The sequence below is a fragment of the Sus scrofa genome, chromosome 8 (assembly GCF_000003025.6).
Source record: "Sus scrofa isolate TJ Tabasco breed Duroc chromosome 8, Sscrofa11.1, whole genome shotgun sequence".
Lineage (NCBI taxonomy): Eukaryota > Metazoa > Chordata > Mammalia > Artiodactyla > Suidae > Sus > Sus scrofa.
Window position 1 is genome coordinate 115,570,415 of NC_010450.4, and position 24,341 is coordinate 115,594,755.

The 24,341-nt window shown below is 33.4% G+C and overlaps 1 protein-coding gene across 4 annotated transcripts in view; it reads left to right on the forward strand.

Annotated features, from left to right (window-relative positions):
- Window positions 1-24,341, forward strand: part of TBCK (TBC1 domain containing kinase) — a 226,236-nt gene that overhangs the window by 93,639 nt on the left and 108,256 nt on the right. For all 4 annotated transcript variants that reach the window (XM_021101700.1, XM_021101699.1, XM_021101698.1 and 1 more), the window contains one exon: window positions 11,047-11,132. In XM_021101700.1, coding sequence (XP_020957359.1) covers window positions 11,047-11,132 — 86 coding nt within the window. The remainder of the gene's footprint in view (window positions 1-11,046; window positions 11,133-24,341) is intronic.

The following is a 24,341-nucleotide window of genomic DNA, read 5'->3' on the forward strand; positions in this document are numbered from 1 at the left end:
CAAACGTTGTTGTAAAAGTTAAACACAATAAAATATGTAAATACGTGGCACATAGAAACATCTCAATTCAATAATGATAATTGTTATTCATTGTTATTGTTTTTATTACTATTTTATTACTATCATAATTATGGTCTTTTTGCTAGTATAATTGCTTTCATGGCATTGCATGTTGTTTTATGTCTTATCTTTCCAACAAGATTTTAACATTGTAAGGACGGGGATTTTTTATACTTTAGTATTTCTTTTGGAATGGATCACAAAGCTGATTGCAGTCTCCCCATTTACCATTTTTATGAAACTTACCCAATACCCCCTTCATTTAGTGTTTTTCTTATATGTGTATGTCTTATTAATTCTACTAAACTTTAAACAACTTGCTGACGCTGTTTTATTTATATCTATATCATTATGGTTTCACATAATTCAATTTGAACAGATAAAGCAAGAAAGCTATAAACTATGACTGATTTATCAAAATTCTGAGTAAGTGGGGTCTCAGCAGTATGTTTACTTAGCTAGACTTGAATATAAAACTAGCATAGCGGAGATAAATATAATGAGAAAATAATTAGAAAGGCAGCAGAAAGGGAAATGTAAATTAAAAAGATAAAAGACTGAAAATAAGAGGAAAATAATATGTATAAATAGCACAGAACATAAAAACACTGTTTTTTTCCAGCATCATTTAGATTGGCATATAAAGAAAAATATTTAAATTCTCTTTTAAAATTCAGTGTTTGTGTTTACACATCTAGGCATGTAATCATGTACAGTTCTCTGTGTCTACAATGTAGATGGGCACTAGAAATTGGAACAATCAAGTCTCTGTTTGTTTCAAAACGTATGTTCTATTTTTATTTATATATTTATTTTGAAATGATTTGGTTTAAAATGAATATCCCCACCTCCCTGTACATTCATAGAATGTGGACTTATATTGGAGTTAACATAATGTTTTTTAAGAGGGCAACAACTTTTGCCTTTGATTTTTTTTTAAATAATCCAGAGCAAGTATATTTTATAGGAATGAAGTAACGTTTTACTCATAGGTTAATTTAGTAAACTCATCCAACTTCAATCATGTAGTGTCCTCTGAGAATTTATGAAGTGTTTTCCTGTAAGATTGTTATCTTGTGTCTTATTAATGGGGATGTGTTCTGTACTTATTCATAATTTTCTTAGTACCTTTATCAGTAATATTTATTATGACATTGACAGTATACTTTTTCAGATACCAGTAATACCAAAATGAGTGGATTTAATAATCCTTGAATGATACCAGGAGATTTCAGAAGTTATGCGATATAAAGTATGTCAAATAGGGAGTTTCTACCGTGGCTCAGTGGGATCAGTGGTGTCTCAGGAGTTCTGGGACACAGGTTCAATCCCCAGCCCAGCACAGTGGGTTAAGGATCTGGTGTTGCCACTGCTGCGGCTTAGTTCACGACTGCGCCTTAGGTCTGATCCCTGGCCTCAGAACTGCATATGCTGCAGGGTGGCCTAATAGGAAAAAAAAAAAAAAAGTCTAATAGTGGCCAAAGACAAACTGATAAGATTAAAGATAGAAAATAATCAGGTTAGTATTTGTACAACACAAAATGTGATTCCTTAATCCTCCGTTAAGTGTAAGTCACCAATATAATGCTGTTATTTTTTTAATTTTTATTGAAGTATAGTTAATTTGGAAGTCTGTGATAATTTCTGCTGTAGAACAAAGTGACCCAGTCATACATATTCACATAGCCATTCTTTCTCAGATTTTTTTCCCACATAGATTATCACAGAATACCGGGTAGAGTTCTCTGTGCTGTAAAGATTGGCCAATCATTCCATAATACCTCAGTGTGCATAGGCCAATCCCAAACTCCCAGTCCATCCCTCCTACCCCCCAACCTGTCCCCTTTGATAACCCTACGTTTTTCAAAAGTCTGTAAGTCTGTTTCTGCTCTGCAAATAAGTTCATGTGTATCCTTTTTTTTTTTAAGATTCCACATGTAAATGGTATATGATATTTGTCTTTCACTGTCTGACTAACTTTACTTAGTATGATAGTTTCTGTTGCTAATGACATTATTTTATAGTTTTATGGCTGAGTAATATATATATGTATATCTCACATCTTTATCCATTCATCTGTTGATGGACATTTAGGTAGTTTCCATGTCTTGGTTATTGTAAATAGTGCTGCAGGGAACATTGAGATGCATGTATCTTTTCAAATTATTCTTTTCTCTGGATAGATACCCTGGAGTAGGATTGCTGGATTGTATGGTAGTTCTATTTTTAGTTTTTTGAGGGACTTCCATACTCTTCCATACTGGTTACACCAATGTACATTCCTACCAACAGTGTAATAGGGTTCCCTTTTATCCACACCCTCTCCAGCATTTATTATTTGTAGACTTTTCGATGATGGCCATTCTGACTGGCATAATGCTGTTATTTTTAAAGCTAACATCGACCTGTAATATTAACTTTCATATGGGAAAATCTGGGAATAATCTTTATCCAAATTTTTCAGGCCTCTTTTAAGGCATAGTGCCTAGCTAGATTCCTACACTTTAAGAAAGATGAAGATAATTGGAGAATTCTCATAAACAGGACTTATAAAGGGAATTGGTTGTATTAATAATGAGATAGTTGGATGATGCCTGGCTAGATGGTCATCTCTCAGAGGTCCATATTAGATAGCTTCTACTACATTAGCTTCTATTTTGGTTCTGTATAGATTCCTGTTTTAAAATACAGAAATGATTTACCTCTAAGAAGTTTCATTTTTCCAGTAATTGATTCATATTACAAACAGATACATTATGTATTGATAATGAATTTTGAACTTGAAAAAGGTGTTTTTTTGGTTTTTTTTCGGGAGTTCCCGCCATGGCTCAGAGGTTAACGAATCCAACTAGGAACCATGGAGTTGTGGGTTCAATCCCTGGCCTTGCTTAGTGGGTTAAGGATCCAGCGTTGCCATGAGCTGTGGTGTAGGTCACAGGTGGCTCGGATCCCTCTTTGCTGTGGCTCTGGCGTAGGCTGGTGGCTACAGCTCCTATTAGACCCCTAGCCTGGGAACCTCTGTATGCTGCGCGAGCGGCCCTAGAAATGACAAAAAGACAAAAAAAAAAAAAGAAAGAAAAAGATGTTTTCATATTTTTAGCTATGAGCTTATTTAACATACTTTTAAAAAGGCGTATTATACATATAAATAAGACCAGATCTTATTTCACATATGAAAATGCAAAAGAAACCATAGTATACACAACAAAAATTTGGAGAGATTGGTCAGACATGCCAAAAAAGACTCCTATTAACTTGATTAATCAGTAATGTACTTTAACATTTACTATTAAAATTAAAATACCTCTCCACAATTAAGGTTTACTTTTGTAAATGTTACTATTTTTCAGTTATAGTTTCTATGAATTTTTTTGAAATCTTGAATTTGTAATTAATTTTGGGACTTTTTTAAAGTTGCAATAACTGTTTTAATATTATGAAAAATGTAGCATGTGTATTTTCCTAAGAAACAGTATTTTAATTCATTAATTCAGTTTTATATTGACAATGTATGTTATATAATTTTTAAAAAGGAGTTTTGGAGTTTCCTGGTGGCTCAGTGGGTTAAAGACCCAGCATTGTCACTGCTGTGGCTCTGGTTAAATGCCATGATGTGAGTTCATTCCCTGGCCTGGGAACTTCTTCAAGCTGTGGGTGTGGCAAAAAGAAAGAAAGAAAAAACCTAGTTTCAATTTATTTATTAGTCTTTTAATAAGTAATTGCTCTGCAGTGACTCTATGCTAAGCACTGTTTAAGGAATTGAAATTTTCAAGCTAAATAACAATCTTTTTCCATGGGATTTTATGGCCAAATATAGGAAATAAATGTGAAAATAACTAATTATAAGTCAATGAAATAAGTATACATATTACTATTTTAGCACAGAGGAAGAAGCAGGGTGAGTTTATTTTGATTTTTAACTTTTTTTATTTTTGGTGGCAAAGGGAGGCGTTTGCACGTCTTGAAAGGTTTCATAAAAGGCTGGATACTTATTGATGAATTTGAAATTTGAGTAGGAATTTGCATGGTGAAAGGGTGAAAGGCATTTTAATACAGAAGAGAAGGAAAAAGTCTGAGGTTAAAATGTGCAAAATGGGTTGATAAAACAGCCAGTTTTAGAATCTGGTTCCTGGAGCCAGAAAAAGAGGACCCGAGAGCTGAAGAAGGAGCTGAAGCAGTGCGCTGAGATTGGCTGCCAACGTTTATGGAAGAACAGTTCTTTACCCTGCTTCAAAATGTTTATTATAGGCTCAAAATTAGAAATATTCAGTTCTCATTGTATTGGTTTCCCTCTTTCTTTGTCCTCCCTTCCTCTGTGTTTTATGGTACTTTTAACCTCAAACTTCCAAGTAACATTGATTTTGATTGGCATAAATATCACATGCACAATTTTTTCCTACAAGTTTTAGAAAAACCTTATGTTATATGAAACCAATCAATTCAACAGCTAATTATAATTGCATATTCATTTAGTCATTTAATTATATCCACAGAAACCAAAAGTTTCTGTGTTCATTAGCAACATTAAATCTTCTGTGAAAAAAATTTATAATTATACTCTAATGAACTGTAAATATTTTTATTTAAAATTTTTTTATAAAACAAACTATATGCTTATGACTCACTGCTTTGCCTCTTATAGAAGAGAGAAAAATGATCTATTTAGTTAAAGTATCTTGTTTCATTTTTTAACCATGGTTCTATTTTTTATTACCTGTAAATATTTTAAAGAAGATAATAAATTTAATTACTTCTGCCTAAATGAGTATTCATAATCATTTTTGGCACTATCAAATTATCCCTGTCAAAATTACTATTGAGTTGATAAAGTACCAACACATAGGAACTTTAAAAAATAATATAATGGAGTTCCAGTTGTGGCTCAGTGGTAATAACCTGACTTGTATCCTAGAGGATGAGGGTTTGATCCCTGGCCTCACTCAGTGGGTTAAAGATCTGGTGCTGCCGAGAGCTGTGGTAAGGTTGAAGATGCGGCTCGGATCCAGCATTGCTGTGGCTGCAACGTAGGCCAGCAGCTGCAGCTCCAATTTGACCCCTGGCCTGGGAACTTACATATGCTGCAGGTACGGCCCTAAAAAGCAAAAAAATAAAATAAAATAAAATACTCTAGTTGGCCCCTTAAAGTTATCTGAGATTGCTAAATTACTCTTAGATTCAGAAACTTAGAGTACCAAAAGATAGAGAGATTTGAAAAGAATAGATGGACTACTTTCAGTGATATTAGAACACAGGCTTGTAAATTGCAGGACAGACATACTTTAGGGTACTGAAGAGTAAAAAGTCGCCTTCAAATAAGTGAAGAGAAACAGCCGTATGCTTAAGAATGGAAACTGATCCTTCATGGAAAACCCAACTATACGTTTAATACCATTTTGCACTTAAAAAAGGAACAACCTAGAAAACTGGCCTATAAAACTTATAAAGTGTTTTTTAAAGTCATTATATTGTATCCTGTTCACCAAACCAGCAGTTGGAATTTTGCCACAGCATGAAACTTATTCTCGTACTGTTTATGAAACCAAGGCACATTCACACTTGGTCCATGAGATGCTGTTCCTGCAAGTCAGAAAGTGAAAGATAGAGGGAAATACCTTGTAAACTTGGGAAATAAAATTGGGTGAAAATTTCTACAATTTTCTGTTTACCTGTATATGTTTTTAAATCCTTTGAGGGCAAGAGCAGTATCTTCTTCACTGTAATGTTCCTAGCATTTAACGTGCCATCCATAACTAGGATGACTGTATAGCTAAATTGTGATGTTTTGCTGAAGGGGCACTCAATGCACCAGACACTGAGTCTACAGTTGGCAGCCAGGACTCTCCCAGGTAAACTAGGACGTATAATCCCACTACACGTAGACATTCAATAAGTCTTTCAGAAGGAAAGAGAAAGGAAGACCAACATCAATGTATAAAGTTCATTTGTCAAGTGAGAGTATAATATAAATCTCTTTCTCTTCAAACAGTAACAAAGAATGAGGGAGAATATGCAACTTCACTATAAGGGTTATATATTTGGATAGATAGTACATTGCATCATTCTAGTTTAGTGTATATCTTTGTCATGAATGGCATTAATGATAGGGTATTGGGAGGTAGTAGGAAATACATTGAGCATTTTCAAGAATGTCTTGCATAATGTGACTAAGGAGATTTTTTTCCTGAAACAAAAAATGTTCTGCCTTTACTGGAAATATTAGAAGAGCTATTAAAGTAAGTTTGCTTGTAGATTTTTTACTAGAGCAGGATATGTGAGCAAAAAATAAAATGGCTCCTAAATATACCCCTAAAAATTGCCTTTTTCCTTCCTTTTTCTTCTTTTGAAACTGCCTCTTTACATTTAGATATAAAGGTTAGTGCTTATTCTTGTGGTTTTAAGCAGTAAGCTAAATTTTACAGCTGACAGACATTGTAATGGGAAATAATTGAATTTGGATTTATTTGCAGTGAAATAACTTTGACTTCTTTTGAGTGCCATGAATCAAAATGTCAGCAAATGGTTTAGTTTGGGCACATTTTAGTTGAGAAGAGATTTAAGACTCTCTGCATATTTACCTCTACTTATCACTTTCAGGATAAGCTAGCAACCTGATGGAACAATAACAGATAGTTACAGAATTGAGAATGCCGTTTTTGATTTGTGAGCATAGGGAATTTTTTGCTTTAAATCCGTTGCCCATCACCATTCATTTTCTCCTTACTCCTGCTAAGAGAATGAAAGCAGAAGGGAAAAAATAAGGATACCCATGTGTGGGACCCAATGAAATTTCATCTCTGTATATATCTTATGAAGAAAAAAAAAGGAAAACAAATAGCTTATTTATAAGAAGCTGCACAAAAATATGATAGTGTCATATAAAAGCCTTACACTGACTTTTTTGGGAATTGTCACTTAAAAGTATGTAGTAAACAAAAAAGCTGTTCTGTGGGATGGGAATAAGAATTTTTAACATGATAGGATTAGAAGGGAGAAAGACTTCATTTTCTATCTCTTTGCAAAAAATTAAAAAGAATAAAATTTCTTTAAAACAAAATTTATGTGAGACTTACTTGTGTGCAATACTACAACATTATAACCTCACTTGAAATTTAAGAGGAAATTTCATAAATACCATGTTTGTTTTTCTAAAAAATTAAATTTACCCTTACATAGATCACCTGTCTGTTAGAAAATACTATTTGGGAAGTTGTTTTATGGTTCTAGATGCAAATTTTCATTATTATAACTCAACAACTAGAGTATTTTTATGAACATTTTATAAGAGTCAGCCATCATAGCCGTGGAATCTTTTTAGTTTGACTTCTGTTTTTCTGTAGCTCCTCTTAAATTTTCTCAGGTTGGTTACAAATCAAAGGACATATGAGTTTCAATTTTTATTTTCATTTTTCTCTACGAAACTTTATTTATTTATTTTGGCTATGCTGGCAGCATGCAGAAGTTTCTAAGCCAAGGATCAAACCTGAACCACAGCAGTGACAATGCCAAATTCTTAACTGGTAGGCCACCAGGGAACTCCCTAAGGAACTTTTAAATGCATTTTTGAAATGACTTGAAATTTGACATACTGCTGATTTCATCAGTTCTGTCATATTTCCCACTTAAAGAAATTTTTCTGAATGTAACAGGCCATACTCTATCTCATTCTAAAGCCTATCCTAAACAAGCAAAACTTATGTCAGCTTTATAATTTATATTTACATATATGAAGTAATTTATGGTATATAATAATATGCAAAGTATATGTGTACATATCTGTGTATTTTATACATATACACATACATGTATTTGTTTAGGTAGATATATATGTTTATATATATATTGTATATATACACAGTTGTAGCACATATATAAATCCAACCATCAATGTTTGGCAGAACACAAGGGAAATGTCCTTATGATGGAATAGATTTCTTAAGTAGATCCTTAATTACCCTTGTAATCCCACATAGTAATTATTCTTTTATCAGGCTCAAATAAGATATTTAATAAAATGGAGCATAGCTGTGGAGAATTGCCTGAGGCATGATTTTCTGGTTTAAAATGTATGCTTTTTAAAAGTTGGTTATTCTATATGCTTTCATCAACATAAAGTTGAATGCTTATGATTGTTGATGTTGCATACCTCTGGCTTCTGGGTGATTAGGACTATAAACATACCTTTGCTAATTAGAAGGAGGGGGAAAAAAAAAGTTAAAAGTTAAACCCAGTAGTTCCTTGGGCCTTGGAGCTGATCCTGAGTCTTCATTTTAATCTGTAAGTCTTACAGCTACTGTGAATTGTACCTTCCTTGTTCTTAGAGGAAAAGATGAGACAGTCTATAGATAGAATGAATTTGTTGTAGTAGAATAAACATCAAATCAAGGAAAAGTATTAATCAAATAGCCATTCTTTATCTGGCACCTATGGGTAAAAGTTCACATTTCATCTGGAATTCAGCTTTATCATGGTATTGAATATAGCACTGCTTTGGCTTTTCTTTTTGGCCTTGAGGCCCCTCTTTGTAAAATGTATGACATTGCTTAAAGGCAAATAATTATAAAATACATTGTGTCAGAGTTCCATGGGCTCAGTGGTTAACGAATCCGACTAGGCCATGAGGTTGCGGGTTCGATCCCTGGCCTCGCTCAGTGGGTTAAGGATCTGGCGTTGGCATGAGCTGTGGTGTAGGTTGCAGACGCGGCTTGGATCCCGAGTTGCTGTGGCTCTGGTGTAGGCCAGCGGCTACAGCTCTGATTGGACCGCTAGCCTGGAAACCTCCATATGCCACGGGAGCAGCCCTAGAAAAGGCAAAAAGACAAAAAAAAAAAAAAAAAAAAAAAAAAAAAAAAAAAAAAGTGTCTATTAAAAGAAAAAATTTTTTTTTTTTTTTGTCTTTTTGCTATTTCTTGGGCCGCTCCTGTGGCATATGGAGGTTCCCAGGCTAGGGGTCTAATCGGAGCTGTAGCTGCCAGCCTATGCCAGAGCCACAGCAACTCGGGATCCGAGCCGCGTCTGCAACCTACACCACAGCTCACGGCAACGTCGGATCGTTAACCCACTGAGCAAGGGCAGGGATCGAACCCGCAACCTCATGGTTCCTAGTCGGATTCGTTAACCACTGCGCCACGACGGGAACTCCGAAAAGTTTTAAATGAGGAAGATAGGGAAAGGCTACTTATACTAACAGATTGTTGAGGTTTTAGTATTATTTCTTTAAATATTAAGAATAAAAGGAAATAGAGACTCTCATTCTGAGTGATGTAAGTCAGAAAGAGAAAGACAAATACCATGTGATATCATTCATATCCAGTATCTAATATACAGCGCAAATGAACCTTTCCGCAGAAAAGAAAATCATGGACTTGGAGAATAGACTTGTGGTTGCCTGAGGGGAGGGGGAGAGAGTGGGATGGATTGGGAGCTTGGGGTTAACGGATGCAAACTATTGCTTTCGGAATGGATTATCAATGTGCTCCTGCTGTGTAGCACTGAGAACTATGTCTAGATACTTACAACACAGCATGACAATGGGAGAAAAAAAGTATGTATACATGTATGTGTAACTGGGTCCCCAAGCTGTACAGTGGAAAAAAAAATTGTGTTGGGGAAATAACAATAAAAAAAAGAATAAAAAACTTAAAAATCTAAATAAGAAAGGCACACATTGGCATTCCCTGGTGGCTTAGTGCTTAAGGATCTGGCATTGTCACTTCTGTGGCTCAGGTTTGGTGACTGGGCCAGGAACTTTCATATGCTGTAGGTGCAGCCAAGATAAAAGAAAGAAACAAAAAGGGGAAAAAAACAGATACTATCTTTAGAGGTTATTTTCAGCAAATAATTGGTTTGAAAAATTGATGTACTTTACTGAAGGAAGGAGTTAAAGTTATTAAGAGAAAACTTTCATTGAGTTATATCATTTCAATCTCAAAAAGAAAAAAAGAATTTGAGCTCTTAGCAGTATAAGTTAATCTTGTGCTTTTAATTAATGAAAATATCATGATTACATGCCCTTGAGTGGATTGTTGCCAATATCTCGTTTAGATTAGTAAACAGTTTACTAATTGGTAAAAATAGCTATTTGGGCAAAGAATGGAAAAAATAAGGAACTATTCCTCACATCCCAATTAAAATCTGTGAATTAGAATAGGATTAGAATCAACAAAAGGTATTTTCAGTTGTCTACTGTATGCCTACTTTCTGACTAACATGATGTTATTCTTATTCACAAATATGCCAGATGCAGAGTCTTAGATGGAAATAAATTAGAATGGGAGCAAGTGCCTACATCTGTATATACATAAACAAATTTGAGATGTATTTTTCTATTTGCGACTGTGTTGTTCCTTATTTAAGTATCTGTTAGACTTTCTGAACAAATAACAAATATAAGATTTAATATCACTAGAGAAAATGTATTTGTTGAATTTAATAGGAAAACATCATGTGAATAATTTGTCATTCAAGAAATGAACTGACAGCCCTTAGAAAATAAGTTGTGGGAGTTCCCGTCGTGGCGCAGTGGTTAACGAATCCGACTAGGAACCATGAGGTTGCGGGTTCGATCCCTGCCCTTGCTCAGTGGGTTAACGATCCGGCGTTGCCATGAGCTGTGGTGTAGGTTGCAGACGCGGCTCGGATCCCGCGTTGCTGTGGCTCTGGCGTAGGCCGGTGGCTACAGCTCCGATTGGACCCCTAGCCTGGGAACCTCCATATGCCGCGGGAGCGGCCCAAGAAATAGCAAAAAGACAAAAAAAAAAAAAAAAAGAAAAGAAGTTGTGGCATAGCTTTTTGTTTGTTTAGTAGCTACCTGTAAGTGATTAAAGTGGTAACAGAACAGAAAATTATCTATTAAATTATGTTTTCTTCATGGAGAAACTAAGTCTCATTGCAAAATGTAAATAGACCTTTAATTTATGTGGATTTAATGTTTTTATTTGAAATGCCATGTCAAAACAGTAATTGTCTTAAACTTTATTGTCATTTCAGAGTACCTGACTGTGTTCTCTCAGATGATTGCCTTCCATGATCCAGAACTAAGCAATCACCTCAATGAGATTGGATTTATTCCAGATGTAAGTGCTTTGTGCATTGGTAGAAATGAGGTAGAAGATAAAGCAGAAACTGGCAGCACGAAAGAGTACTATTTTTAAAGTTTTGTTGTGATATGAAGTCCGTGAATCTAAAGTCCTGCTACTAACTGTAGCCTTCTCTTATAAAGTTGGTGTGCTTATCGTCCATATTCTCACTTTAGGTAATGGAAAGGTATCTTAAACTGATAGTGTTAAATTATTTCAGAAAAACCTGTTAGTGTGAATGTTGTTTTAACTGTGCTTTCAGTTTTCACTTGTATTTTATAGTATTCAGGCCTGTTTTTGAAGAATTAGGAAATTTGCACTGAGTAAATTAAGTAGCTGCTTTTGTGTTTTGCTTGATATATCACCTTGGAAGCTGTGCCAAAGTTTGGCTTAATTCATTAGCTTCTTCATAGTTCCTTATCAAACCAAAAGTCAGAGTTGACGTTAAAAGGTTAGCCACGCTGTAGCTTGGTCTGTTACTCATATGTAGCATGTGACATGGAGTATGTGACAACTCTTCTTTAAAAGGGAGTTGGAGTGCAGTATCCCGGGGTTTGGTAAACCTAAGAAAACCCTTTTCGAGATGACGATCTCTTATTTCTATCTAAACAGTCTTTGTTTCCTGATCATGCCTTTCTTCCGAAGCCCCAGAAGCCAGCATGTTGATGCTAAGATTAGGGGTGAAAAATGTTTATATTAACATTCTTCTAATGCATGTAAAGTGATAATAATAACACTTACCGTGTAAATACTTTCAGGGTGTCTTGTAGTTTAAAAATCCGTTCATAAACATTTCATTTGATTCTCAAAACAAATCTCCAAGGTATATGAAGCAGATTTGTTTTAGCATTTAATGGATAGGAAATTTAGTGTTTGGGTACGTAACAAAACTAAATAGTCTCAGAACTAAAACTTTAATTTACATAATTTAACAACCCTCTGCCTCCAGTCTGGTTTCTTCCAGTGGAAGAATGGAAACTAAAACACAGGTGTACTTATTCCTAGTTCATTGCTCTTTTATTACACTATGACTCTCCATGATGTTTTCATCAGACCTAGAGTAACCATCTTAACATATATGCTGTCATTTACTTCTAGACCTATGAGGAAATGCTTTTTATTTGAGCACATGGCTTACTCATCGAGGGCTCATTGAGGGCTCAAAAAACAAAACAGAACAAAACACAAAAATAAATATATATATATATATATTATAAAACACATAAGAATAAGCTCTCTAATTATGGATAGAGAAAAAACTTGTAAAAATTAACCATACATATTATCATATTAAGTATTCATTTTTATATAACCTCACCTTTCTTGCTTCACATTATAAATGTGAGCTGTAATACAATGTTGGATTAAATCTTATGGCTAGAGTTGAAGAATTATAGAGGACCTGACTGCCAAGTTCATGATAGTGTTAGATTTTTGAGGAAAAAAATACTAAGATGGAGTTCCCCTTCTGGCTCAGTGGTTAACGAATCCAACTAGGAACCATGAGATTGCAGGTTCGATTCCTGGCCTCGCTCAGTAAGGATCTAGCATTGCTGTGAGCTGTGGTGTAGGTCATAGATGTGCCTAGGATCCCACGTTGCTGTGGCTCTGGCATAGGCCGGTGGCTACAGCTCCGATTAGACCCCTAGCCTGGGAACCTCCATATGCCATGGGTGCAGCCCTAGAAAAGACAAAAAGACAAAAAGACAAAAAAAAAAAAAAAAAAAAACCTAAGATACAGACTGAAAAAGGATAATTATTTTCAAAAGTTTTCTTGAATTCATCTAGTTGTGCTCAGTGGCTAAACAGAAAACTACATTGGTTTAGTCACTGTTATAGACTGACAAAAATCATTTATACAGAAAAATTTGTATGGAATTTTAAAGACAGTCTGATAAAATCCTTAGATATATTATGAACGTAGGTGGTATTTTAAAAATCACAAAAGATAAAATAATTAATCTTTGCTTCAGTTTATCAGAAAAATTGAACTCTGAAAGAGTATGGTATATGAGAATTGGCAAGCAAAACCATTGTTAAAACATAAAAATATGAACATATTTACTCTGTGCAGCAAACACTACCCCAGCCCTCTTTAAACACTCATCTAATCCTCACAAGCTTGAAATATAATTAGATAACGACTTAAATATTTATGCATAAAATCTAGTAGAGAAAGACTAATAGCAAGATGGAAATAAAATTCTAGATAACAATATGAAAGGTGAGAGCTGGGAATTCAACTTAAAAGTGTTCTAATGACTTTGCATTATTTGAGGAGAAAATAAGTATGCTCATTCTATTTAGACATCAAGTCAGGAATCCCTTCAGATCTGGGATTTGATTTTATCCTACTTAAAATAAAATAAAAGCCTGTTACTGTTTCATGGATACTGGCAGAAAACCCAAGACTTTTGTGTCAGAGACAAAGGACTTTATCACTCACAGCCCAGCAAACATCATGAGCATTAGCTTATTTGCCTTGGTTTCCCTTGCTTCCAAACCCCATAGAGACAACACAGAGGATTCAGACAGCACAGAGCAAACAACCCGGTATATGAAGTGGGTTGTGTTATAGCAGAGGAACCCTGAGATTTTTTTTTTAATGGATAATCAGCATATCCTCCCTTTACTCTGGAAAGAGAGAGAGAGAGATTTTCTTCCAAAGCTATAAGAAAACCTCTCTATTGCTGCAAAAAAGACTGTATCTCTGTTTACCAAGGCTATTTTTATACAAACATATTTGAAAATATAATCCAGAACAAAGGGCAGTTAGTATCTCTGTCCACAAGAAATGTAGAGGGATAAGTATCCTTATTAAAATTTTAATGGCAATCACTCAAAGAATAGAAAGAGACTGTATTATAACTTTTTTAAATAGAAGGGGAGAGTGTGGAACAAAGGAAAGTCAACCAACCCTGTACGAATGTGGAAATAATGTAGAAAGAGTTTAACCTAAGTAAATTAAGCTATTTAAGCTAAGCGTAATAAAGGAAATTTTTAGATATTTTTAAAAATCCTATGGTATTTAAATCTATATGCTATTTAAAGAGACAAACATAAAGAATTAATATTGGTCAAAAAAAAGATTTGAAAAACATCAAGCAAATATTAAACGAAAGAAAACTAATGAAATGATGTTAATATAAACTAGTAAAACAGAAAACACAAAACAGACCCATCCAGATATGGAATTTTGTATATGACAAAGATAGCTCCATAAATCAATTTGAAAAGAAAATATTATTGAATAAATGGCTCTGTTACAATTGAGTGACTTTATGGAGGGAGGTGGACATCAAAGTCAGCTTCATACCATACATAAAAATAAGTTCTAGATTGACTGGAAGACCTAAAGGTGGAATGTCATATTTATAATTTCCATCCAGGAAGAAATTCTTACAGAATTTATAGAAAGTACAAAACATCATAGTTTAAAAAGAGAGAATTAAAATTGAGCAGTGGTAGAAAGGGGCCTTCCCTTCTGTTGATGATATATTATTTTGATTTAAAAACTTCATTTGTGATGAAATGTTTATGTTAGTTAAATCTGAGCAGAGGGTCCATTAGTTACATAGAGTGAATGTGCTGCTGCATAGGGTGAGTTAATTAATATATCAGTAATTTTGTATATCTTTATTCTATTTATGCTTCCTATCTGCTATGACCCCCTCCTATAATTACTGGGATATTTTTGCATAACTTCTTTTAAAAACTTAAATGATAATAATGTGAAAGTAACATTGACTTAATGTATTTAGTGTGATGAGTCTTACGAGGCATTCACGAGTCACGCTGGGATGAGGAGCATGTCTTTGTGGGATGATAATGTCTAGTAGGTGGCAAATGCTGAGCATCCCCTAATCATGTGACAATAAAATACCTACATGTTTCTGAAAAATGACTCCACATACATTTCCAAACATCCTGTAGGGAACAATTCTATTATTAATGAGAATCTTAGAGTTAACGAAGAGAAGTGAGGGAAAAGAAAATATATCTTAATCTGGAAAAATTCCCTTTTCTACAACTATTCTTTTGTCACAGGGAAAAGGCAAAATGAAAGGTATCTAACAAAGATAAAATGTTGATAGGAAGATTGTTTTTGAAATCTTTTGTCCTCTTTTTTTGGTTTGTCTTATTGTGTTTTCTTGTCTTGTTTCTCAAGTTTGTAGATAGTGTGAAAATGTTGAGACTCTTTTTGTATTTAATTGTGACGCGTTTTCTTGTGATGCAGCAGGTTAAGGATCCAGCATTGCCACTGCAGCAGCTTGTGTTGCTGTTACGGTGCAGGTTCCATCTGTGGCCCAGGAACTTCCACATGCCACGGGCACAGCCCCCCAGAATAAATCAAATAAATAAATAAATTTAATTTTGAAAATAGATTTGATATTTTTAATATAGAGATTATTGACAATGACTATTTTAAGAAAGTTAAAATATTAATAGAAAGATTGTTAGGTGGTTGAGGTGTAAAGAAATAGAGAATTTTTCTAACGTTTTTCTTATTCTGTTAATCACATATTTTTAGTTGCATATTATCATTATTTTGTATGTGCAGTCTTTCTTTCTTTTTTCCCCAAATTATTGCCTTCAGTATTCTATCTTTAAGGCAATCCTTTAGGTGACTTTCTGTACCTCCAACAACAATACAGGCTAGGATTCATCAAGGGCGAGGATGAGCACTTTGGTAATGAGGTCTCAAACTGAGTTTCCTGCTCAATAACTAATCCTGCCAAAGTAAGCCCTCATTAATCTTCCATCATCAAAATGCAGGCTCCCATTGCAGGAAAGATTGTGACTTCTGGCTCCTTTCCATTTACCATGGGTCACATGGTATACTGAACACTGCTGAAGCTTGAGTAGTTAGGAATATTGTGCCCTGATGTGATGCTTAGATTATGTATATCATGGTAGTTATGTGATTTACATATAAATGGGGTGAATAATGTGTATTTGGCAAAATTAGGGCCAGAGTGATTTTTATCATTTCTGTCTTGGTGTATATTTCTGTTTCTGAGAATATACCAAGCCTTTAGAATGAGAATAGGAAAGTATGCTTCTTCATTATTGAGGAAACTATTTTTCTGAAATACAAAGAATAGCATTCAGTTTGCAAATTATGAAAACTTGTCAGGTAGCCAGTAAGAGAAGTGATAAGGGCTGTATCTCCATATTATATACATGCCTTTTGAAGCTACTGTCACTGCTGAAGGTAAAGCTAACAAATTCAGTGATAAGCTAGTATGCTGGCAAAACCATTTAGCTACAGTCTTAATGAATGCTTATACTACTACTGATTTTCTCTTTCTCTGTAAGTTTATCACTGTCATTTTGAAAATTTATATTTAGCTCAGTTTGTACTAACAAAATTTGAAATAATTTCTTAGAAATATTTTTGTTTGTTTTGTTTGTTCATCTGTTCATTCACTCCTGGCCTTCATGTTGTTATTGTTACTTAAAGAATTTTAGATTTTAGTCTACAAAGGAGACTGTTGACAATGAACTTTTTAGATTTTTACCAAGATATGGTTACAGGGTAAATTAAGAAAGTGCATCTTATTTGAAATCTCCCATAAGAAGAGTTCCTACTAACCTATCCTAGTTCATCTACGAAGTGCTAGGATATGTCCTTTATCTGACTATTGCTATGTGGTCCTTGACGTTCCTAACCTACTGACCTTGGATTCTTTAAGGCCCTTGAATTAAAAAGTCCTGTTGAGCTCTCTTTCTCACAATAGAGCTTAATTACCTTGCAGGAAGCTCTCCTATCTTAGAAACCAAAGAGTTATTAATTCCATAAATAAAGACAAAATAATATTTTGGTACCTTTTTGCTAAGAATGCATACGCCCAAATTAAATATCCAGTAAGTTACCCTATTTAGCAAATCTTCACTCTGTTTTCAATGTAATTTATTCTGGTTGAGAGAATTAAAAGGAAGTGTATGCTTGGTAAAGTAAGTCAAATACAGACAAATACTATATGATACCACTAATATGTGGAATTAAAAATAATATAATATAAATGAACTTATATACAAAACAGAAATAGCATCACAAACATAGAAAACAAACTTATCGTCACCAAAGGAGAAAAAGATCAGGGAAGAGACAAATTAGGAGCATGGTGGAGTTCCCGTCGTGGTATAGTGGTTAACGAATCCGACTAGGAACCATGAGGTTGCAGGTTCGATCCCTGGCCTTGCTCAGTGGGTTAAGGATCCGGCACTGCCATGAGCTGTGGTGTAGGTTGCAGACTTGGCTCCGATCTTGCGTTACTGTGGCTCTGGCGTAGGCTGGTGGCTACAGCTCCGATTAGACCCCTAGCCTGGGAACCTCCGTATGCCACAGGAGCGGCCCAAGAAATGGCAAAAAAGACAAAATAAAAAACAAAAAAACAAAACAAAACAAAAATTAGGAGCATGGTGTTAACAGAGGAAGTACTATACATGAAATAGATACGCAACAGAATTTATTGCATAGCACAGGGAATTATACCCTGTATCTTGTAATAACCTATAATGGATATAAACTGCAAAAAAAAAAAAAAAAACCAGTAACAATATTGAATTGAATCACTATGTTATATGCCTGAACCTAACACAATATTGTAAGTCATCTATACTTCAATTTAAAAAAAAAAAAAAAAAAGGAAATATAGTATGGTGCAGCAGTTCTCAGACTTTTGGATCTCAGGACCCCTTTACATTTTTAAAAATTATGGAATATCCCAAAGAGTTTTTAATGTGAGTTTATCAATATTTACTGAGACTTTTTAAAGTTATATATTAATTTATTTTAAAATGACAGTAATGGAACCATGGCATGTTAACAAAATAATATTTTTGAGAAAAATATTTTTTCCAAAACAAAAAGAATAATGGAAGAATAGTATTGTTATATATTTTTGCAGTTTCTACTTAAGGAAGGAAAGTTAGATTCTCGTATCTGCTTCTGAGTTCAATCCTGTTGCTGTACATTGTTTTGGTTGAAGTACATGAAGAAAATCTGGTGGCCTTACACAGACATGTAATGGCAAAGGGCCTTTTCAGACAGTGCTAATTTCTTAAAGGTACATAGTGAACTTTTCATACTCTATTGCATTCAAATCCATCAGTCTGTCTTGTACTTTGAATGGCTTTTTTACCCATACCTGATTTTGTAATGTCATGCGCTGGTCATTTGGAATATACTGATGCACTGAACTATGCAGATCTTTCAACTATGACACATTTCATTATATGATGTCAAAAAAATCACATTCATTAATATTATCACTGACCTCATCCAAAAATTCATTAAGTGTTGGGAAGCCGCCAAGCTCAGAGTGGCAAATGCAAGTTTTCCAAAATTTTCATCTTCATCTGACAGGTAGAATTTTTTTCTTGAAGTGACAAACTCACTTCATTTTTGAGAAATGTCTGCCAGATATCCAAACCTGAAAAAAATTGTTTTATATCACTCTTTCAAGTAAAAAAATGGCATTTCTTAAAAAACGTACCTATGTTGAGTCACAGCTCAAACAGTTGTCCAAGGCTTTTTAAAAAAATTTTTATTAAAGTATAGTTGATTTACACTATTCCTTCAATTTATGCTCTAAACAAAGTGACACAGCCACCCATACACACCCATTGTTATTTTTTCCATTTTGCATCTGATTCTTACCCAAGAGACCAGATATGGTTCCCTGTGCTGTACAGCAGGACCCCATCACCCATCCATCCCAAATTTTTTTCGAGGCAGTCTTTGTGGTTCAGCACACAGTACAAATGCTTTATGCATAATTCCCATTTTGTCTCATGGAACATTAAAAAAGATATTTAATAAAATTAATACCTTTTACTCTTTCATAAGAATATGACTATTATACTTTTTTATTGCCACTACCTAAGGTGCAATAAGGTGCCAGCAGTTTTATCCATAAGTGGTTCTGCACCATTAGCACAAATGTTAACATGGTAAAAATAAAAAGAGCAAAAACATCTTAATATTGTCTTGAAAATATCTTTGAACTTGGGGCCCCTGAATGGTCCCAGGAGTCCATGACTACAATTTGAGAAAGCTGGTGTTGAGAATAAGCAATCGCACTGGTGACAAATGGACCAGGTTCTAATCCTGACTCATTAACTTACTAGCTAAATATTTAAGTTATCCCCAGACCTCTTACTGTTAATGTTGCTGTAATAAATCTTACCTCTTAGGATTATTATGATGATTAAATGAGATAATACATGTAAACCATTTAGCACAGTTCCAGGAACTTAGTAAGTATTAAGGAGTTAACCCTTTTTGGCTTATTAGAATCTGATCATATTGTGTTTTTTTTGTCATATCAGTATGATTTACATTTAGAAAAGCATTGTATTACTAACTATAATGGATATATTATTTTGCTGCATTAATTAACAAAGATACTTTGCTGCAGAAAGTATGATACTAACAATAAAGAGTTTCTCGTTTGAGTTGGTGAGATTGCCAATCACCACTTTAAATTTTAATCTTTTTATGTGCTTTTATTTGTATTTTCTGTGCAACATAGATGTTTTGGAGTCTTTTAAATTAAAATTAATAATTTGGAATTTTTTAAAGTTTTTATAATACTCAATAAGATAATTGAAAGGCACTTTGGATATATAGCTAATTCTTCCCCAAACTGATAATGTGGATTTCAGAACCACTAAATTGTCAAAGTGATTTTATTGTTAATTTCTACTTCATAGTTTTTTAGTTAAATATTGTGAGTCAAGTGATAATAAATAAAGCTATGTTTATGCAGTTACTTATTTTTTATATGATACTTTGTTTTTAGTATTAGGAAAATCATTACTTGCAAAAGATGTAACTAATGTGTCGTTTGGTATACAAGAGAAAGGAAATGAACCATTTATCATCTGGGTCCAGTGAACCTTTTAAATTATTTTTGTTTAATTTTTTAAATGATTTGTAGAATTAGCATAAAGGCATAGTAAAATAATTAATAAAATTTTAGTAAGAATTTAAACATAGCAAACCCCAAATTTTATTCCACATATTGAAAGTATATGTATATGAAATAGGCACTGTCCTTTGAACTTATTGCTCATCTGTCATGCATGAACTGGAACATATATCCATCATGTAAATACTCATACCAGATTTCAAACACATCTCTAATAGGTTCCAGCTTGTCTGTTGTTCTTCCTCTTGTATACACATAGTCAAGATACAACTATTAGAACAAAGCATTGACAAGATTCTTAATTTGGTTGTGATGATCGTTGTGTAACTATAAATGTTATTGAGTAATAAAAAATACTATAAAAAAGAACAAAACATTGACAAGATTCTTAACTTTGTTGGAGAACAGCTATCTTTTTTGTTCCATAATTGGAAAATATTTTCATTTTTAGATTTACAAACAGAATAATAATCTACTGATTTTTTTTTTTTTTTTGCTTTCTAACCATCAGTTTCCTTCCAATCACTTTGTAAACATACCACCTTTCATATTTGTCTACTCAAATTATATCAAATTTTGGTGCATAAATATCATTTAAAAATTAAAGATTACTCTCCCACATCTTTTTAGCAAACTAGGATGGTCCAGGTTCATGTTGTAAAATATTGTGTGAGGAGGTCCTTCCCATTCAAATGTTAACATTTCTTCCTCTGATTCTTGTGTTCATCTAAAACATCATCTGAGCATTCACAGTTTGAAATTTCACTATATGACCAATGGTATAATTTCACCAGAGCCTGGAATACCACAACCAATCTTCAGATTGGTCTGATAATTTTGAAATTTTGTCCTTTGTCAATTTTCTTCTATTAGTAAAGGTGGAAAATGAGAAATTGTGAATTCTCAACTGTGTTCATTGAAAATTCTTTTTTAAAAAAAAGCACAAAAATTGAGTGAGGAAGATTAAGAGCTACAAACTTCCAGTTACAAAATAAATGAGTCATGGGTATGAAATGTGCAGTGTGGAGAATTAGGTTAATAATAATATAACATCTTTCCATGATGACAGATGGTAACGACTTATCGTGGTGATCATTTTGTAACATATAGCAATATCAAATCACCATGTTGTGCACCAGGAACTAAAATAGTATTGTAGATCAGTTATATTTCAAAAACAAACTCCTACGAAAAAAGAGATCAGATTTGTGATTACCAGAGGTGAGGTGCTGAGGAGAGGGGAAATTGAATGAAGGTAGTCAAAAGGTACTAAAAACTTCCAGTTATAAGATGAATAAGTATTGAGTATAATATACAGTGTGATAAATATAATTAACACTACTGTGTGTAATATATGAAAGTGGTTAAGAGTAAATTCTAAGAGTTTTCATCACAAGGAAAAAATTTTTATTTTTATGTCTGTATGAAATGATGGATGTTAACTTATTGTGGTAGTCATTTCATGATGTAAGTTAGATTATTGTACTCTATACCTTAAATTTATGCAGTGCTGTATATCAATTATATCTTTTTTTCTCTTCTTGAAAGATGATGAGGTACTTTGGATGACATCATAGAAAAAATAAAAGATGATAATAATGATGATTCATTTTAATTCTGTACCATCCTTCTGTGAAAATACTTTATAAGAAGGGTGATGATGTAATGTGAGCACATGTTAATTGAAGAAAGAAGGCTCAGATCCTCTAAGAAGTTTCAAGTCTCAAACCAAACAAATTACCAGGATAGTTTAAAAGAAACACTTGCATCATCACTGAGGGATCTATCATCAGTAATCTGCCAGAGAAAGCCAGGTGATTTAAATGTAGATAAAAAATTGGATATAGATAAAAGTTTCTGATTGTCAGAAAACAAAGAACTTGGAAATTCAAGTTCTGTAAGCTTAATTTCAAACCCTGGCAAGAGTCTAGATGACACTGATTCAAATACAATCGTTAATGTGCCAGGCACTGTGTTCCATACTACTCTGTTTTATCTATCTTTTCAAATGTATGCAGCAAGTGTTCATAATTCTTTGTATCTGCTGCAGCACCTAGCATAATGGTTTCTACACATAAGAATGCATTAATACTGGCTGCTTTATTAAGATAAAGATTAGAAATGATCTTTTGCTTCATGGTTACTGATTCACAAAAATATCAAAGTATAATTTTTTCTATTTAAAATATTGTGAAGAGTTGCTCTGTGAATCACTCAGTTATCATATGAATATATAATTATCACTCCCTAACGATTGTCTTCTTATTGCTGGTGGTAGGAATGAAGGCAGGTTTTGTAGTCGAGGATGTTTCCCCAAGATTCTAAGATAGGAGACAGGGAGTACTGTTTAATAAGGAGAACTGTTTACTACTGCATTACCTGGACTATGTATGATTTTGTTTATGTGAAACTCTTTCCCATTTCGCCAAATTTATCCTGATGTAGCATAAGCCATCTTTCTTCGTTGTTGAAAAAGCCAATAGTCTTTTGAAAGCAAATAGCACAATGGAACAATACAAATCTTTTATGAAACATTTTCTTGGTTTTCAAGAATTTTCTTTTGTATCATATTATTTTATTCCATAAGTAGTTAAGAAGGCAATAGTGAGTCAGACAGAGTAAAGTATCCTGTAGAATTGGAAAAGTTGAGGAAAAAAATTTTATGTAAGAATATTTGAAATTTTGTGAACTCAGAATAGCTCACGTGAGATTGAGGAATGTTGACTTTGAGAGCCATCAGGACTGTAAATTCTTTAGCTTCCTCGGTCTATGCCTTGCATTAATTGAGGCTACCTCAACGTATGAAACACCTATTGTTCTCAGAACTCAAGATTCTATTCTCTTTACCTTCCACTCCTACCTTCTTATTCCAAAGCCTGTGTATGTTTTGTTAGATGGCTTCAAGAGTTTACCTCAGAACTTTGGGTTGTTGAAGTGCTTTCCTATTATAAAAGCTTCTGTACTGTTATTAAGAATGATAATTATAATTTCTATACTGATATAAATGCCACATCTTCTGACAGGTCTTTAGAGCCATTAACTAATCTTCACAGCTATCCTAAAGGTTCAAAAAATAAGTAACTATCAGATTACAAACTGTAGAGTTTTGAAGTTTCAAGAAAATATATGATAGTCTATTGCTTTGAAAACCTGCTGTTTTTCAAGCATCTCTTCTTATAGTAAAAAGCTTACAGTAGCTTAAAAATAAACTACTTCTGACTTGAGATAAATAAAATATGCTCATAAAAGATAAATTCACATAGAAGGGGCTCCCTTTTGTATTAATAATAGTAATAATTGTTACTATGTATGTCTGTGTATATAGAGAGAACACAGTTTGTCGTAAATAAAAAAATCCATTTGAAAAAATACTCATCTAGAGTGTATAAGAAGTATTTACTTTTTTAGTTTTTTTCATTTTTATACATTTATAAGTTTTGAGGCATAATTTTCTGCTTTTCAGAATCAAGTTACTGACCCCTTGCCTTTGTCTTTCCTATTGATTATTTTAATTTTGACATTTCCAGACAATATGAAAAAACCTTCTGAAATGCTAAATATAGCTATTCTTTCTTACTATTGCTAGGGGGCAGTATTTACTCAGCTGACTCTTTTAGCAGACTCACTAAACCAAATTAAAAATATCTAATTTCATGATCTGAAAAAAAGTTAAAAGATTGTATGATCTCTTTTTGTTGGGTTTGCTTCCAACTTTAAACCAGGAAATAGCTAATAATATCTCTAACTTAGTAAGACTAATTTTATACTTATAATAAAATATTTCATTATTTGTTTTGTTTAAAATTAAACCCCGAACCCATCCTAGTATTCAGAATTATCTTATTTTGTTGTCTTTTCTGTATCAGACTGTATTACAATATACTAAGAAATTATTTAAGTTGAAAATATTCATTAGATTTTTAAGAGGGAAAAATATACAAGCAATAAATAATAGGTATTACAGTCTTACAGAATATATTTTATATTTATTTTCTGAACTTTAATTTAGCTGGTGAGAAGTGACTGGTGCTATTGAGCACCTAGGAATTATTGTATATAAAGAAATTTATTCAACTCGAGTTACTGCTTTTCAAGTATCAATTAGAATATATGTCATTTTACTTTTTTCCAATAGCTGTTTTCATAGTTGTTGTCAAAGTGTAGGTATAGAATTCAAATTTTCAAGTTTGATATTTTTTCAGTACTGTTCACCATTCACTATGAAGGAGATACACACACACACCCCAATGAAGATTAACTGGTTTTT